This window comes from Xenopus laevis, chromosome 1S (assembly GCF_017654675.1).
Source record: "Xenopus laevis strain J_2021 chromosome 1S, Xenopus_laevis_v10.1, whole genome shotgun sequence".
Lineage (NCBI taxonomy): Eukaryota > Metazoa > Chordata > Amphibia > Anura > Pipidae > Xenopus > Xenopus laevis.
In genome coordinates, this window is record NC_054372.1 from 42,794,936 (window position 1) to 42,815,188 (window position 20,253).

A 20,253-nucleotide genomic window follows, 5' to 3' on the forward strand; every position below is an offset into this window, starting at 1 on the left:
CCAGATCGTTGTGTCCAACATTTTTTTGGACAAACCATCATAAGTCACAATTCCAAAAGTACATACGGCATGCAGAAAGTACTCAGAGCTTGAAAGATCAGAGAGCCAGTACAATTGTTGTAGTAACTTATTTGCAGTTTATTGGAGTCAATACAGAATCCAGCAATGCTATGATAGTGGGAGCATATCCAAATGAATTTTTTGAAGAGGACTTTTCCTAGGTTAATACTTTTTCTATTTCTTACAGCTGTTCCTTAGTGGATCATAAACAAAACTCACTTCAACACACTGCACCAACAGTTCTAAGAATTTCTATCCATCTTTTACATTATAGTTTTTATAGTCTATAAACAATAGTATTGCAACAGCTTTAATTTATATTAGCTCACTTTATTTTGTTGCAGCAGGTGATCTGTTAGTAGAGCCAAAAGGATAGGAAATTGGGGCCATTTGCATGAAACGCCAATGAACAGCACAGTTTGTAGTTTATTCTTTGGTTTTAGTTTATAGAGGTTGTTTATTATTACCAAGGGCACAAGTGCTAGAGCACTAAGGGGAGCAATGATACCAGTATAAACAGTTAAATCTAACAAGTAAAGTAATAAAGGTGATGAATTTCTATATAATAAACAACATTAGAATTAAATATGGCTGCCTATAATATTAACTGAATTGTCATGGGTTGTCCTTCAGTAAATATCAGAGGTGAAGTACAGTCTAAAATGCCTACTGCTGAGCCAAGTCGATTTTCTCAATATTTATGTAACTGATTATTATTTCTGGATAACAGCAATTCCATTTTAGAAGTAAAATTGGTTTTGTTCAGTAGTTGTTCTCATTTAGGGGGTGAGTTTTTTTCCCAATTCTCTAAATATAGTGAGTTTAGTCATAGCTAGAATATGATAGTTTTAGATGTGCTGTGTATAAACTGAGATCTAATGCTGGTGTGCATAGAAATGCAACTTTAATAACATTTTGCTAATAGAATGTCTTTTTTGTTTGCCACATTCTTACCAGATAACTATGTATATGCGACCCACAACCCACATTTCTTCCAGCCTAGTTTGTTAAAAGATAGGTACATTTTTGTCACTTTAATGGGTTTTTAATAAGTTTGTATTGGATTCATGAAAGTCTATTGACTTGTTTGATAAAAATATCCACATTCCCCATTAAGCATATCATAGAAAGGTTAATTTTAAGTTTCTGGTAAGCCTATTAGTCTAGAAAAATAGCGTCTGTTCAAGGCTAGTGAGCTGCTTAATTATGAACAAAGGTGAAACTTGGAGGATATCAAACTGGCTTTACAAGCAAATCATGACTGGGACCTGAATATTTTAGATGGGTAAAGAGAGTATAGATCTTGGATTTATATCACCTGTGTTTTAAATTAATGAGGGATGTAGTGAAATGGATAATACATATTTGATACACAGAGTATGACATCTAAACACAGCATTTTTATAGATATAGTACTGTCTAGAATCTAAATGAGGTTCACTTTTATAAGCCTGTTAAAATAATTTTTGCAACTCCTGTTTTTCAGATGTGTTTTACTCACTGAGATTGTTGTATCAGTGGAAAAGGGAAATTTTCCTTATAACTGCTAATTAAGTGGTTCATTTATTCCTAATGAGGGTGCAGTTTTGATGTCTGCACAGGTTTGAGTCTTCCATCTAGTGGCCAGATATGTACAGCACAACAACTATATTTATATGCCTTCTACCTTCCACCATGCGTTTGTGGATTAAGCATTCTTTAGCTGCTTGTCTGCAACAAGAATAAATTGTCTGTCATTCTCTTATAGCAGTTCTTTCAAATACTGTGTTGTCAGTAGACAATAAAGAGTATAAGAAGATTCTAAATTACACAGTTTCCCATAATAGACTATAAGCTCATCAGGACAGGGACCTTATACCGACTGTGAAATCAAACTCCTAGAACTTGGATTTATTCTCCCTGTGTGTGTGTGTGTATATATATATATATATCAATTATCTTCAGACCAGCACTCCCTTTAAAAACTTAGTTGTTTATTATTGCATAGTATTAAATGCCCGACGTTTCGGTCCATATTAGGACCTTTTTCAAGGTTTCAAGCCTTGGAGTGCGCATACTCATTGGAAAGTATATACTATATATTGTTCCAAAGTGCCTGCATTCAATCTGTTTTTGATACATAGAAAACAATCATAAGTGTGTTATGGATTGATGCAATGCATCAGCACTCTCATAGGCTACAAAAGTGATCTTTATTTCATATAGTGGTACTGAATTGTCCTTTGTCATCCATATACTGTATATCCATATTCCAAAATGTTGATATAATAAAGCATAAATATATATATATATATATATATATACACACACACACACACACACACACACACACACACACAATAATTATTTCTTTTAAAAAATACATTTATCTCAATATGCTAGAGACACCTGGGTTAATCACATGTGGCATTAATGTGTAGTGCAAGGATCAAAATAAGTGCTTCTTGGAGGATTTTATTTATCAGTAATTGTAACCACACATAGGATACCTGCTAAAATATGCAGTCCATCAGTCTGAAGGCCAATATTTCAGATATGTGTGTGTGAGCCAACTGCCCAAATTATTGGGGTAGATGTATGATTTCACTGCAGTGGGGGCCATAAGGTTGGTTATAAAAGTCATTAGTTGGTTTGGTTGTTTGGAATGCTAACACATTACATAGCACAAGTAGTTATGTAATGTTGAGCCAAGTAGCAGGACCCCCATCACACCATCATGCCTTCTGTGTCAGAAAATGAACAAAGTATATAAAAACGATGGAACGTATCGAGCTTAAGGTATCACAAGTCATGTTTAGCAAATGTTCATATCTTGATGGACAGAACAGCATAAAACCCTCAATCTGTTGTAAATGTATCTGTAGTACTAACATATATTTCCTTATGATAACTATTACATTTGAATGAAAAAAATAAAATAAGGAAGGAAAATGAATAGGATTCCAGCGCATTTAGGCTGCTTTAAAACGTGGAGTAAAAAATGCAAGGGGCAAATGCACATGTGACACATAGGAGCAAGTACTGTATATCCATATTTTTGAGTATTCGTTTTGATGGAAAATGGTGATAATATTAATGCAGGGGAATAGACTATTGATATTCTTGAAAAGCCTGAGCTTGGCCCACCTCTGATATGATTGATTTGACTGCTTTAAACATAACTGGTATTCCATAGGTCAGTGTAACCGATATCACTTGGTCATTTGGTGCCTTGAGTGAGGGGCAGATTTATCAAGGGTCGAATTTCGAAGTTAAAAATTCGACCATGGAATTAAAATACTTCGAATTTGAACTTTTTTTCATCGAATTTGGCTATTCTGCGTCGACGTAAAATCGAACGATCGAACAATTTAATCCTTTGAATTGAACGATTCTAACGATTTTATCGTACAATTGAATGATTTTTACTTTGACTTCTAAAACGTAGAAAAATGCTGTAGAAGGTCCCCATAGGCTAACATAGCACTTCAGCAGGTTTAATATGGCGAAGTATTGAAGTCGAAGTTTTTTTAAAGAGACAGTACTTTGATTATCGAATAGTCGAACGATTTTTACTTCGAATCAAAGTCTAAGTAAATTCGAAGTCGTAGTATCCTATTCGATGGTCGAAGTATCCAAAAATTACTTTGAATTTCGAATTTTTTTACTTTGAAAATTCCCTTGAATTCACTTCGACCCTTGATAAATCTGCCCCTAAGTGTATCTAAGTATCTAATCAAGGTGTATTATTTGATAGTGTTTGTGTACTTTGATTTAAATTATCCAATAATCTCACTCCACCTCTGTAAAAGCACTGGGACAAATAATGGCAGAGAAGAAATTCTTGGGTAAAAAGTAGTGTAAAAATAAGTAAAATTTTTTGCACCAGAACTTTTTGCTTTCATGTGGTTTAGCATGGTCTTAAAGTGGTGATATGTGCTATATATTAACACTTTTTTACACAATTTAAGAAACAGGCCCCTAAAGTACAGCTAAGATGTCAACAGACACAGCCCATTAACTAGTCTCTACCTTGTCAAAACTAGTTACTAGTGATGGGCTGGAAAAATTTGCAAAAAAGTGAAAAATTTGCAAAACACATTGAATTCAATGGGCGTCAAAATAATCTTGACGTGGGACAATTTTGACACAAGCGACAATTTTTGTTACATGCAACTCTTTTGTCCAAATGCATTAAAGTCAATGGGTGTCCGAAAATTTTTGATGCACGACAATTTTGGCATGCAAATTTTTTTTTTTTTCGTGGCTAACTTTCCACAGCTAATTTCACTGTTGTTTCGTGAAAACATTTGCAGGCCGTGAAACAAGGAAATTCGTCGTAAATCAATGCCTGGTGAATAAATTCACCCATCACTACTAGTTACCTCATATTGAAACCACCAAATGGTTTCATCAAATTATTCTTTCTTCACCAGGCTCACTGATAACTTTAAACACATCTGAACTGGGATAAAAAAGTGCTTGATGGAAACCACAGCTGCTTTATGACAGCAATAATTTAAGCTTTTAAAAAGCATCAGTCCCAGTACAGTATATAACTGTATTACGTTGCAGGTTCCATTAGTATATCAGTTATTCTTTTAATGACTGACTTAAAACCCCCATGGGAGTAATTGTAGCTCCCATGACATTTACTCATATAGTGTGGAAACTTCCTAAAGGGATTATATGCCACAATAAATTAGAAACCATCAGCCATTGCTCTCAGTTTGCATGGTGATGGTGGAACTCAGAAGGTGGTGAAAGGCCACCATTATAATGTAAATGTTATGCATACCACAAGGCATTCCCCTGTCCATATTATACAGGCCTTCAAATAAGCCTGCTTCTTGCAGTACAGTCCTATCTCCTGCAACCAAAGGGCATTCCATGGTAGAATAACAGGGGTGAAAGCTAAAGAAGCGGCAGCTATTATTTGTAGTGATGGGCGAATAAATTCGCCTGGCATGAATTTGCGGCGAATTCCCACGTTTCGCCGCCATCGAATAAATTTGCGAATCTCCCGCGAAAATTTGCCGGCGCCAATTTCCGATTTTTCATGAAAATGTCAGATGTTCACGATTTTTTTGTGAAAACCTTCACATTTCACAATTTTTGAGTGAAATCCTTCAAATTTCGCAATTTTTTGGTGAAAACCTTTACATTTCACAATTTTTGAGTGGAAAACGTCTGAATTTCACGATTTTTTTTCGGGAACTTTCCGATTTCAAGATTTTTCGTGAATTTTTCGCCCCCAATTCGCCCATCACTAATTGTTTCTCAACTTACTGTATATCCAGATACATTTCCTAACTACATTTAGGTTTAACATTACAAATCCAACCTTGTGTGTGTTTGATATGATTTTAGAAGTTTTATTGCACCCCCTGGATAATAGCAAAGGCCGTCAGATCACAGATCTCTATCAGAGAATAAGTCTTTTAATTATCATTATTAAAAAGCAGGTACAATACCAGTGAACAATGTTATAACACTAGGGCCACACTACTGAAATGAGAGAAAAGCCCATGTTACATGCAAGTGAATAAAGTCAGTGGAATTTAGAAACTTGTCATAAAAGAGGCACCAGTGTTTTAAATTGACTTAGCGCTCCTATGCTTTTACTGCATTTATCTATTTTATTGTAATACAGACATCTGACCTGTTATTCATAATGCCCTGGACCTGGTGTTTTCTGTATAAGGGATCTTTCCATAATTTCTATCTGCATACCTTATGTCTACCAAACATCATTCAAACATGAATTAAACTCAAGAGGATTGTTTTTCCCCCATAAGGATTCATTTAATCGTAGTTCATATCAACTTCAAGGAAATGTTTTATTATTTTAGAACAAAAGGAAATAATTATTAAAAATAGGAATTATTTGATTGAATTGGAGTCCATGGGAGATGGTTTCCCATAATTCAGAGCTTTCAGGATAACTGGTTTCCAAATAACGGATCCCATACCTGTAACTCTAGTCAGTGATGACAGATACAAGATAATTAAGCAATGAGCTGTACAAGAAAAGGAATCACTCTTAGCAATGATAACACTGCAATGGAACAGTAGTTATGCCTTCTGGAGGAAGAAGAAAAGTGTAGCAACAGCTGCAGTGAATAGTTAGCACAGCTGCACGGGACACTTAATGGTTTTGGTAGCAGCTGTCTATAGCGCTGTTCAGCTGGTTCTGCTTCACAATGACACACAGCAGGATTTTTTTGTATTTGCTCCTAGTATTGCTCCTAGTTTGCTTCCTATATATACATATATGCAGTGCACTGTATAGGAATGTTAATCTCTAAATAAGATCATTTTTTGCTTCTGACGAAAGCTTTTATTTTCCTGTCCATTGCCCAATCACTTTGTTTACAACCTGAAATGGGGAAAAAAAACAATTCATACAAGAGTGAATAAAACAAATACTATGCAGAAATATTTACTCTCTATGTACTATATTAAAATGGTTGGAAAGTGCTTTGTATAAGAGGTCAACCCTTATGATTAGAGGGAAGAAAGTTAAAAGCAAATGCTTAGTTAGAATAGTACATTTATGGATTGATATCCCAGTCAAAGGTTGCCTTGAAAGATTAAATAATTTAAATAGTACAAAATATGAAAAGTGCCAAGCATACTTGGGATGTTTCAGGATTTTTAGAAACATTCAGGTTTTCATGTCAGGACACTATAAATAAAGACACATTATGATAACCATGCTCCTTCCTTCCCACTTAGTATGGCTTACTGCAACTATGATGTGTTGTTATTTCCCAGAGCAAGTTTGTTCATTGCTGAACTAATGTTTTAACACCAGGTTCTTCAAGTATAAGGATGTTTTTTTATAGACAAAAACATGACTGTAGCATGGATTTGTCCTCCATGATAGTGAGCCTTTATATAGAGGAAGTAGACAAGAGAGGAAAGAGGAGCAGCACTGAGTCATCCGATCTGATATGTAGATGGCATGTGGGTCGAAAGATTCCAGCCTTAACTGAACACATATACTCAGTGGGCAAGAACATTATATTCACAAGAGAAGATGAGACTACATCAAAGGGAGGAAACATAAATATTGAAGTATAGAAAAAAACCCGCTCATACTTCAGTATTTGCAGTATGATTTATGTTACCCTCTGAAATATAAATGGCGGTTACAAGACCAAACTGGGTCCAAAGACAAGGAATGCAAGCATCTCAAAGGAGTTTTGAAAACATATGTATTCAAGATCTAAAGGAAAAGGGACACTCCTTTGAGGACTGCAGTGTTCATATTTTGGACCACAAATATAGATGGTTTGAAATTGGTGTTAAAGAGGTAGTTTATGCCAAACAGGAACAACCATCCCTAGACAGAGGAGGGGACTTGCAACGTTCAGTGCCACTTCCAGTCATGTTAATTGAAAAACTTGACACCTGTCTGATGATATTGTCCTGACAGGATCACACCAAGCTGAACTGAAGGAGCTGTTCAGATGAGGGTGTCATGTTTTCAAGAAAACTCAGCAAGTCCAGTTGGAGTATACTCTACTAGATACTAGATATATCATGACTAAACACCTTAATAGAAACTGCTGTAATATTTGAGGGGAAAAAACAGAAAAATAATATATAATATTCTTCCAAAGCCTTAACGGCGAAATGCGTCAGTGATGAAGAGGAAGTGCAGAAGTGTGCTGCTGGGGAGCGGAGACATGCGCAGTGAACTCTGGAGAGGCGCAAGAGAGACAACAATCGCTTTGAAGCTGCCCTTATTGATTTTAATGCAGATTTTAATGTGGATTCATACTATATGTTTGTGGGTGTATTTTTACTTATTTATTAAAAGATAGTAAACGCTTCTACACATGTCATTTTTTATTACCCACGAAGGAGAAAGGAATTGTTGGGACTTGTGATGGAATATCCATACTTGATACATGCCACTAATCACCTGTTGTCTGTGAGTATAATAGACAACCAGAACCACCGTGGATTATAGTGTGGGTATCAATTGTACCCCATTCTCTCACATCACCCATAATAAGCACAATGTTTGATGTGTTATTTCTCACCTTTCACCACAGTAAAAGACAATCTTTGGGGTGCACCGAGTTGAGTGATGCTAACATTGTTTGGTGGCAAACTAATTAAGAATACTACGCTATATTATTTTTCTGCTTTTTTCCACCAATATTTTGATTTTTGATGTAAAACAGAGATTTATTTTGAAACTGTCATTTTGTTTGGAGGCAGAAGAGAGCCTGACAAATTGCAGGCTTGGGAACACAATGTGTTTGGGATTCACTTTTGTGAAAATACCTTAATAAATATATTTTGATGAGCAGATTTCTGTGTTTGTTAAGAAATATGTATACTGTAGGTAAAAAGGAAGAAACCCCAACTTGCTTCAGTGTAATACAAAAAGACTTATTAGGGACATGAATTGCTGAATAACACCTGGAGGGCTGTAAGTTCCAGCCTTTTGCAAGGACCCTATCTTAAGGCACCAATAGATTTTCCAGCTTCTTGTTGCTTGAACTTTTACCAGGAAAAGCATCACTACAGTGCAGTATGTATAGGCAATTATCACCTGTTGGTTAATACTGGGACATTTACAGGACTGTTAAAGGTCTGGAGAGGAGAGAAAATTTGGGTGGAGATAGGGGACCCTTTACTTACCGATCACCTTCACTTAGTGTTGCGACCTTCATCCAGAACCTCCTTCTCAAAAGAAGATAACACCCGCTTTCTCTGTTGGATAATAATGGCCGCAGCTTCTTTATTAATTTTTTTCTCAAACATTGAACAGCAATAATCAATAATAATTATTAATCATTTACAACAGATATGCAATTTTGAACATCCATAAAATTACATATTATTTCGTAACCCAAACTATTTCCTAATCCCTACGGCAGATGGTTCTGGGATTACTGTCCTGTGCATTGTACCGCCGTACCACTGCACCCCTCATGAATTTTGTTTTACCCATCAGCCACAGTACACCGACTCAATGGTATTTTTCCTTTTTTACCACCAGTCGACCCCATGCCCGAGCTGACCAGTTATCCAGTATTCCTCCTTTTTCCGTAACTCATAATAGTTCCTCTTTTAACTCTCTGTTTTTTCCAAGGACCACCGCCAACTGCTGCGACATAAACTACACCCTTCCGTTACCTATTCTACTTTTTAAACCCATAAACTACTTCCTGCATACTTACCATAAACTTTCGCGTAGCCTTGAAAAAACATGGGAGGGTAGGGTGGGCTTGCTCCTCCTGTGTGCTGCCTCTAGGTAGGAAAAAGGAAGTACCCTCTCCTGCACTTTTCCATATATATATGCCCCCAGCCCCCTAGCCTGCCTTTTCCATTACCACTTCCTAAACTGTACTTCCTGCCTTTCTCTCCCCCCGTTTACCTTGCAGTCATGCCCTCTTTCCGCCCATACCAGCTCCATTGTATCTTTATGTGCCTACAGTATGGCACTAGTGATGAGCAAAATTCTGGACTTTGACACCTACAAATTTTTTCATGAAACTGTGGCAAAATTTGGCTGCGGAAAAATTCTCCATGTCAAAATTGTCCCAAGACAAAAAAAGTCACCATAAGAAATGAGTGAAATGAGACAGATTCACTCATCGCTATTTGACACATTTCCACAAACATGGCCAGCTGCCTTTTAAAGCAATAGTCAGGTAGAAGTGCCATACTTAGGGCAGTTCCTATTGTCTAGCAAATATACTGTAAGTTGATGATTCTGCATGTTTTATTTTCACTACTACACATCACCTGTTGGGACATTAGTCTTGACTCCTTGCTTTCCTTCAAATCTGCAAAAGGTGTTTGGTACTTTAGTTTGACACCTTTCATGATTATTCCAGTTATTTGTCTGTTTAAAACAGACACATATATGTATATAGTTCTAGCAATGTGTTCAGTAAGGGCTTTGATGCCTTTTTATAAGATTGTATAGCAATATTTGCTTGCCTTACTCATTAACAGTGTCATTCATACTTAACTGTCACATTTTATAGACTAGTTTAACCTCTAAAGCACCCATTCTATATCTTTAAAACTGAATAGCATTAATTTATTTTTGCTGTGTCTGGTCTACTCGTTGCCTGAGCTGCTCGAACATGACTGATATATTCAATTCTATTTCAGGACTTCAGAGAGTGTGTAATAGAGGAAATAGACAAAACACCTTTCCTCGTTTTTCTTACCTTGAGATGACCTTCAGACAAACATATTTAGAGTTTCAGGGTTTTTTTTTAACTGTTCTTTGGGAACATTTTTGTTGGATGGAAACATCATAAAATAAATATTCTTTGCCAGTTTAATCTCGTACAGTCATTGCCCATAAATGGACAAACATATAAAAGTGTTTTATTTGGTTGCAGTTATAAAATATTGTGATGGTCTCATTGATAAAAGTTCAGAAGGATTAGCAAGTAATTTAGGATCATTGATAAAATACAGTTTTGCATTAATATTCAGTAATGTGGTGTTTGTTGGCTTTCAAAGTAAAAGTCATGACATCACCTTCACTTTTATTACTGTTTTACTTTAATAGAATCTAGACATCTGTATTGGATGCAAAACTGTTTTTACTAAGTGACTATACATTAATAAACTTTGCTTGATACCGACTAAATAATTCACATTTTTGGCAATATACAATATGAGCCCATTTAATTGCCCATCAATACATATAGAACTGCTGCTTTCATAGGGAAAATACATTTATACATTGGTCTTATAATAAGGTCTACCAATATTGAAACAGTCTGTTTTAGTTCTGAATTAATTGTTGTATCTGTGCTTTTAAACCATGGTTTCAAAATCTATATATGTATAAATGAACACATAAATGTATGTATATAGGAACATATAAGAAAAACATTGAAAGTCACCACCCACAATTCCTAAATAGCTTGTTACTCTCTTATTTTTGGTTGTGATGCCACCTGGCCCTTTAATTTCGGTCATTCTTTAAAATAAGCAGTTTTCAGTCCTAAGAAATGAAAGGGGTGAAAATATATTGTGCAGGCACATTCTAGAGTTTTCCAAACTGTGCACTGCATCTTAAAAAAAAATTTACGCCAATTGACTTTAGTGTTATTGCCCAACACAATTCATTCACCCTGTCATGGAGCAAATGCCCATCCTGTGGAGAGAGACTCAAATGTAACTGGTGCTCTGCCTGTTTCCTAGCCGGACAAGGTCTAGCCTAGCCTAGAAGAGGTTACACCTAGGGGGCCCATTTACTTAGTTCGAGTGAAGGAATAGAATAAAAAATACTTCGAATTTCGAAAGTATTTTTTTGGCTACTTTGACCATCGAATTGGCTACTTCGACCTTCGACTTCGACTTTGAATCAACGATTCGAATTAAAAATCGTTCGACTATTCGACCATTTGATAGTAGAAGTACTGTCTCTTTAAAAAAAAGTTCGACCTCCTAGTACCGAAGTCGATGTTAGCCTATGGGGAAGGTCCCCATAGGCTTAGCTATCTTTTTTTGGTCAAACAAAAATCGAATTGAACGATTCGAAGGATTTAATCATTCAATCGAACGATTTTTCGTTCGTTCGTTCGAACGAATGGAGCTAAATCCTTTGACTTCGATATTCAAAGTCGAAGGATTTAACTTTGACAGTCGAATATTAAACCCTCGATATTCCACCATAAGTAAATTTGCCCCCAAGTGATGGGCGAATTGGTCCCGTTTCGATTCGCCACAAATTTCGCGGCGGTGATCGATCACTGAATTTATACAATAGTTGCTAATATCCCAAAGATCCTGCTGATAAATATCAACTAATGTAGTAAATTGTAACTGTTCAGATTCTGCGCCTTGACTACTAAACTGCCAGACTGAAATCCCAGTGACAGGAAAAAACTTTGACGCTGCAAATTTTTGCGGCAAATTAGCAAATTTATGCGCCGGCGGCGAAACTTGCAAATTCGCTGTGAATTTGCTCCTGGCAAATAAATTCCCCCATCACTAGTTACACCTTTTCAAACTAATGAAATTACTAATCAGGTTTTCCAAATGCCATTTCTACCATAAACACCACAATTTGTGAAGCACATGTACAGCCACAATGAGATCGATTCAGTCCTGTGCTAATTTTTCAGGATTTTTCTGTTAAATATCTATGCCGTTAAAGGGGTTGTTCACCTTCCAAGCACTTCTTTCAGTTGAGTTGTTTTTAGATTGTTCACCAGAAATAAAGACTTTTTTTCAAATGCTTTTCATTTTTTATTTTCTACTGTTTTTCCAAAATGTAAGTGCAAAGTTTAATGTTCCTGCCACTGGGATTTCAGTTTAGTTGTCCAGGCGCAGAACCTTGACAGTTACAATTTACTACATTAGTTGATATATTTATCAGCAGCATCTATTAGCAACTATTGTATAAATTCAGTGACCCCGCCAGAGCTGCTGCAGAAAGACGTAAGTAGGTAGAAAATGAAACTTTAAACCAGAATTATTATACTGTTTTGGCGAAACCCATTGCACACTGGAAAATGTAACCTATTTAAATAAATTAGGGAAGCACCGAACACTGTAGTCAGGGGTTCGGGAGAATCTTGGGAATGGATTCACCAACTACCAAACCAAATTGAAACCCTCATTGGTGCTGGAGTTTTCAGGCGCACAGCAAATTTTTACTATTATATAGGATTAGGATTCAGTTCACCCAAGCTCTTCGATTCGAACGAATCTGAACTGAATCAGGGATTTGGTGCATTCTTAAAATAAATAGGAGCTGCCCTATTCTTTGCCTTATTTAAGTCATACTCCAAAAATGTTTAGCAGTAGAACCTTTAACATTAGATCATTCTATAGTTGTCCTAATTGCAATACCATAGTCAAGGATAGCAATAGGTAGCACATTGCTAATTTATTTTGTGAAATCAATGGTAAATAAGTCAGAAATTTCTAAATACTGAATAAAAATAGAAATGCCAAAACAGGGAACAAAGAGCAGTTCAGAGTTTATGTTCATTACAAAAAAAAATTATTGTTAAAATAACTAAAAGGACTACAATGAAAAAGTCACATTGCAATATAAATTATTCTCTAACTACTAATGTTTTAATGCCCTGGTTATTGCATTACTTTGTTACAGGAGTACAAGACCCACAACATGAGAAGATTGTTTTGGTTTCATTCAATGGAAGTATTCACAGCCCTAGGTTCCCTCACTCTTACCCTCGCAGCACAGTGCTGGTATGGAGACTGGTAGCAAAGGAAGAACATTTAAGGATACAACTGACCTTTGATGAAAAATTTGGGCTGGAAGACCCTGAAAATGATGTATGCAAGTAAGTGAAAATGTTATCATTCCACTATTATTGTACTCAGGGCCAGGCCAAGACAACAGGGCGCCCTAGGCACCCTCGTTGGCTACCTCCCTGTGTCTGCATTCGTCATGAGAAGGGAGGGGAGAGTAACTAAGGGGCAGGGGAGGGAGGTAGGAGGGGGTGACGAGAGAAAGAGTGGAGGGGAGAGCAGCAGGGAAGTGAACACCTGGACTAAGTGTAGGCAGAAGACTTTTGAACGGGTATCTGCCCAGCAACCCCACATCGTTGCACCCTAGGCAGGTGCCTATTCGGCCTACCCCTAGTTCCTGCCCTGACTGTACTGCAGTATGGTGGCTAGAGATGTCGCGAACTGTTCGCCGGCGAACTTGTTCGCGCGAACATCGGGTGTTCGCGCTCGCCGGAAGTTCGCGAACGTCGCGCGACGTTCGTCATTTTGGGTTCGCCATTGTTGGCGCTTTTTTTTGCCCTCTCACCCCAGACCAGCAGGTACATGGCAGCCAATCAGGAAGCTCTCCCCTGGACCACTCCCCTTCCCTATAAAAACCGAAGCCCTGCAGCGTTTTTTCACTCTGCCTGTGTGTGCTGAAGAGATAGTGTAGGGAGAGAGCTGCTGCCTGTTAGTGATTTCAGGGACAGTTGAAAGTTTGCTGGCTAGTAATCGTTTTGATACTGCTCTGTTATTGGAGGGACAGAAGTCTGCAGGGGTTTGAGGGACATTTTAGCTTAGGTAGCTTTGCTGGCTAGTAATCTACCTTCTACTGCAGTGCTCTGTATGTAGCTGCAGTGGGCAGCTGTCCTGCTTCTGATCTCATCTGCTGACTGCTGCAATAACAGTAGTCCTTGTAAGGACTGCTTTTATTTATTTTTTTGTTGTTTTACTACTACTACTACTACTACTACTATAAGAGCCCAGTGCTATTAGTCTAGCAGTGTTGGGGAGTGGGACTGGTGTGCTAATCTGCTGCTCCTAGTAGTTCAGCAGCACCAACTTTAATTTTTTTTTTTAATATTCATTTTTTTTTTATTTTACTTTTTTTTATTTTACTACCGCTGTAGTAGTGTATAAGTTGACCTTTTAGGCATTATTTGCCCTGTAGGCATTATTTGCACACTGTTTTCTTCAACCCGCCATCGAGCTGTGTGACCTTGTTCACATTCTGTCTAAATATCCATAATATTACCGTCTCCAGAAAAAACACCGGAGTCACTTTTTTCAAGCAGCCATAATATATTTTACGTAATCCGTATCCACCGCTGTAGTAGTGTATACGTTGGCCTTGTAGGCATTATTTGCACACTGTTTTCTTCAACCCGCCATCGAGCTGTGTGACCTTGTTCCCATTCTGTCTAAATATCCATAATATTACCGTCTCCAGAAAAAACACCGGAGTCACTTTTTTCAAGCAGCATTCATATATTTTACGTAATCCGTATCCACCGCTGTAGTAGTGTATACGTTGGCCTTGTAGGCATTATTTGCACACTGTTTTCTTCAACCCGCCATCGAGCTGTGTGACCTTGTTCCCATTCTGTCTAAATATCCATAATATTACCGTCTCCAGAAAAAACACCGGAGTCACTTTTTTCAAGCAGCATTCATATATTTTACGTAATCCGTATCCACCGCTGTAGTAGTGTATACGTTGGCCTTGTAGGCATTATTTGCACACTGTTTTCTTCAACCCGCCATCGAGCTGTGTGACCTTGTTCCCATTCTGTCTAAATATCCATAATATTACCGTCTCCAGAAAAAACACCGGAGTCACTTTTTTCAAGCAGCATTCATATATTTTACGTAATCCGTATCCACCGCTGTAGTAGTGTATACGTTGGCCTTGTAGGCATTATTTGCACACTGTTTTCTTCAACCCGCCATCGAGCTGTGTGACCTTGTTCACATTTTGTCTAAATATTGATAATATTATCGTCTCTAGAAAAACCACTTGAGTTACTTTTTTTCAAGCAGCATTCATATATTTTACGTAATCCGTATCCACCGCTGTAGTAGTGTATACGTTGACTTTGTAGGCATTATTTGCACAGTGTTTTCTTCAACCCGCCATCTAGCTGTGTGTATTATCGTTTCCAGAAAAACCAACTGAGTTTTTGTTGTTGTTGTTGTTTTTTTAAAAATAATGCCAGGCAAAGGCAGGCCGCCACGCAGAGGCCGTGCTAGGGGCCGTGCTGCTATGCAATCCTGTGGCCCTAGCAAATTGCCCAGTTTTAAAAAGCCAATGACCCTGAACTCCCAAAATGCTGAAGAGGTAGTTGACTGGCTTACACAGCACACCCCATCCTCTACCGTTTCTAACTTTACCACAACATCCTCCTCATCCTCCACTGCTATGGCCACCCCACGTAACACTTCCTCCACCACCGGTGCCCCTTCTTCACTGGGGTCAGAGGAGTTATTTTCCAATGAGTTTCTTGAACTGAGTAATGCGCAACCATTATTGCCAGAAGAAGATGAAGGAGATGAGGACCTTACACCAGATTTAATTCTGGCAGAGAACACGATAGAGATGGACATAATGAGTGATGAGGAGGAGGTCCCCGCTGCTGCTTCCTTCTGTGATGTGTCAGAAGAAATTGATGCATCTGAGGAGAATGATGATGAGGAGATTGATGTTTTGTGGGTGCCTAGTAGAAGAGAGCAAGAGGAGGGTAGTTCAGATGGAGAGACGGAGAGTCAGAGAGGCAGTAGGAGAATAAGACTTAGAAGAAGCAGGGAGGACAGCCCGCAGGGATCAGTAGGGCAACAACATGTATCGGCACCTGTGTTCAGCCGGCCAACGCACCCGCCATTGCCGCCAATACCGCCAACTCCGCCAACTTCTACTGTTACCGCCAGATCGCACACTTCCAAAAAGTCAGCAGTGTGGGATTTTTTTAATGTGTGTGCCTCTGACAAAAGCATTGTAATTTGCAATGAGTGCAGTCAGAAACTGAGCCTTGGTAAGCCCAACAGCCACATAGGTACAACTTCTATGCGAAGGCACATGAGCGGCAAGCACAAAGCACTTTGGGAGCAACACCTCAAAGGCAACAGGCAAACTAAAAGCCACACTCCTTCTGGTCCAGCATCTTACTGCTCTACCTCTGCTCTCCTTGACCCGTCTGAACCACCCTCCACTCCGCCTTCCACCTTGACCACCTGTTCCCATTCCCAGTCATCTGCCACCAGCCAAGTTTCTGTGAAGGCCATGTTTGAGCGTAAGAAGCCAATGTCTGACTGTCACCCCCTTGCCCGGCGTCTGACAGCTGGCTTGTCTGCACTCTTAGCCCGCCAGCTTTTACCATACCAGCTGAGGCCTTCCGCAAATTTGTAGCAATTGGGACACCGCAGTGGAAGGTACCCAGCCGCAATTTTTTTTCTAAAAAGGGAATACCACACCTGTACCAACATGTGCAGAGCCAAGTTACCGCATCTCTGTCACTTAGTGTTGGGCCAAAGGTCCATATGACTACTGACGCATGGTCCTCCAAGCATGGTCAGGGCAGGTATGTCACCTACACTGCCCACTGGGTGAACTTGGTAATGGCTGGGAAGCAGGGAATGGGTAGCTCAACAACAACAGTGGAGTTGGTGTCACCGCCACGGATTGCACGCGGTTCTGCCACCACCTCTACTCCTCCATCGCTCTCTACCTCGTCTTCTTCTTCTTCTTACTCTGCTGCTGGGTCCTCCTTCTCCTCCTCCACCCCTGTGCACCCCCAGCTCCCCCTAGGCTATTCGACGTGCCAGGTACGCCGTTGTCACGCTGTCTTGGGGATGACGTGCCTGGAAAGCAAAAACCATACCGGATCTGTACTCCTGTCATCTCTGCAGTCACAGGCCGATCGGTGGCTGACCCCACACCAACTGCAGATCGGAAAAGTGGTGTGTGACAATGGAAGCAATCTGTTGGCAGCGTTGAGACTAGGCAATTTAACACATGTGCCCTGCATGGCACATGTGTTAAATTTAATAGTCCAACGTTTTGTCTCCAAGTACCCAGGATTCCAGGACGTTCTCACCCAGTCCAGAAAGGTGTCGGCCCATTTCAGACGTTCCTACACAGCCATGGCACGCCTTGCTGACATTCAGCAGCGCTACAACATGCCAGTCAGGCGTTTGATTTCTGACAGCCAGACTCGCTGGAATTCAACGCTCCTTATGTTGGAACGTCTGCTGCAACAACAAAGGGCCGTCAACGAGTACCTTTTTGAACTGGGTGGTAGGACTGGATCTGCACAGCTGGGGATTTTTTTCCCCCGTTACTGGGTGCTTATGCGCGATGCCTGCAGGCTCATGCGACCTTTTGAAGAGGTGACAAATATGGTCAGTCGCACCGAAGGCACCATCAGCGACCTAATACCCTTCGCTTTCTTCCTGGAGCGTGCCGTGCGACGAGTGACAGATGAGGCTGTAGACCAGCGTGACGAGGAGCTGGAAGCGCACGATTTCTGGTCGGAATCACCAGAACGAACCCAGGCACCTGCTGCAACGCAGGGAGAGGTGCCAGAAGTGGAGTCAGAGGAGGAAGGTGGCTTTGTGGAGGAGGAGGAGGAGGACCAACAGGAGCAGGCTTCCCAGGGGGCTAGTGGTGACCTTTTGGGGACCCCTGGTCTTGTACGTGGCTGGGGGGAGGAGACCGTGGATGATGCAGTCCTTGATAATGAGGAAGCGGAGATGGATAGCTCTGCATCCAACCTTGTGAGAATGGGGTCTTTCATGCTGTCATGCCTGTTGAAGGACCCCCGTATCAAGAGGCTTAAGGAGAAGGACCTGTACTGGGTCGCAACGCTACTAGACCCTCGGTACAAGCATAAAGTGTCAGAAATGTTACCAACATACCACAAGTCCGAAAAGATGCGGCATTTACAAACCAGCCTGCAAAACATGTTGTACAATGCTTTTAAGGGTGATGTCACTTCAGGAACTCATCAACATTCCAGGGGCAGAGGTGCCAGTAATCCTGCCACGAGCACACCTGCAAGGACAAAGCCCTTTGGCCAGTCTGTAACGTCAGACATGCAAATGTTTTTCTGTCCAAGGCAGCGCCACAACCCTTCTGGATCCACCCTCAAAGAACGCCTCGACCGGCAGGTAGCGGACTACCTGGCATTAACTGCAGATATCGACACTCTGAGGAGCGATGAACCCCTGGACTACTGGGTGCGCAGGCTTGATCTGTGGCCAGAGCTGTCACAATTTGCCATGAACCTCTTGTCTTGCCCAGCCTCAAGTGTGCTCTCAGAAAGGACCTTCAGTGCAGCAGGAGGGATTGTAACTGAGAAGAGAACTCGCCTAGGTCACAAAAGTGTCGATTACCTGACCTTTATTAAAATGAATGAGGGGTGGATCTCGGAGGGTTACTGCACGCCGGAAGACTTGTTCTGACTTCTATGCAGCTGTCCTTCTCTTCAAGCCTCATGACTCCACACACAGCTGTCCTTTAGCGTCCTCCTCCTCCCTCCGCCACCGTTACAAACTAGGGTGCAAACCCTACTGGTTTAATTTTTTCTGGCCTCTGTGCTTCAGTGGCTGCGACCAAAAAAATGCCTATTTTCTGCATTTATATGACATAATTTTTCTGGCCTCTGTGCTTCAGTGGCTGCAACCAAAAAATTTATATTTTCAGCATTTATATGGCATAATTTTTCTGTCAACTGTGCTTCAGTGGCTGCGACCAAACAAATGCATATTTTCAGCATTTATATGGCATAATTTTTCTGGCCTCTGTGCTTCAGTGGCTGCAACCAAAAAAATTACTATTTTCAGCATTTATATGGCATAATTTTTCTGGCAACTGTGCTTCAGTGGCTGCGACCAAAAAAATGCATATTTTCTGCATTTATATGGCATAATTTTTCTGGCCTCTGTGCTTCAGTGGCTGCAACCAAAAAAATTTATATTTTCAGCATTTATATGGCATAATTTTTCTGTCAACTGTGCTTCAGTGGCTGCGACCAAAAAAATGCATATTTTCTGCATTTATATGGCATAATTTTTCTGGCCTCTGTGCTTCAGTGGCTGCAACCAAAAAAATTTATATTTTCAGCATTTATATGGCATAATTTTTCTGGCAACTGTGCTTCAGTGGCTGCGACCAAACAAATGCATATTTTCAGCATTTATATGGCATAATTTTTCTGGCCTCTGTGCTTCAGTGGCTGCAACCAAAAAAATTACTATTTTCAGCATTTATATGGCATAATTTTTCTGGCAACTGTGCTTCAGTGGCTGCGACCAAAAAAATGCATATTTTCTGCATTTATATGGCATAATTTTTCTGGCCTCTGTGCTTCAGTGGCTGCAACCAAAAAAATTTATATTTTCAGCATTTATATGGCATAATTTTTCTGTCAACTGTGCTTCAGTGGCTGCGACCAAAAAAATGCATATTTTCTGCATTTATATGGCATAATTTTTCTGGCCTCTGTGCTTCAGTGGCTGCAACCAAAAAAATTTATATTTTCAGCATTTATATGGCATAATTTTTCTGGCAACTGTGCTTCAGTGGCTGCGACCAAAAAAATGACTATTTTCAGCATTTATATGGCATATTTTTTCTGGCCTCTGTGCTTCAGTGGCTGTGGCCAAAAAAACTGGGCAAACAATGCCTACAAGGTCAACGACGTTGACCTTGTAGGCATTGTTTGCCCAGTTTTTTTGGCCACAGCCACTGAAGCACAGAGGCCAGAAAAAATATGCCATATAAATGCTGAAAATAGTCATTTTTTGCCATACGTTGACTCAACGTATATGGCAAAAAATGACTATTTTCAGCATTTATGTGGCATATTTTTTCTGGCAACTGTGCTTCAGTGGCTGCAACCAAAAAAACTGGGCAAACAATGTCTACAAGGTCAACGTATGGCGAAAAATTACTATTTTCAGCATTTATATGGCATATTT

General features: G+C 39.7%; 1 protein-coding gene across 1 annotated transcript in view; it reads left to right on the top strand.

The window, feature by feature from the left end:
- pdgfc.S (platelet derived growth factor C S homeolog) overlaps positions 1-20,253 on the top strand; it is a 189,156-nt gene that overhangs the window by 105,206 nt on the left and 63,697 nt on the right. The window contains exon 3 of the mRNA XM_018243245.2: positions 13,157-13,352. Within this exon, the coding sequence (XP_018098734.1) occupies positions 13,157-13,352 (196 nt within the window). The remainder of the gene's footprint in view (positions 1-13,156; positions 13,353-20,253) is intronic.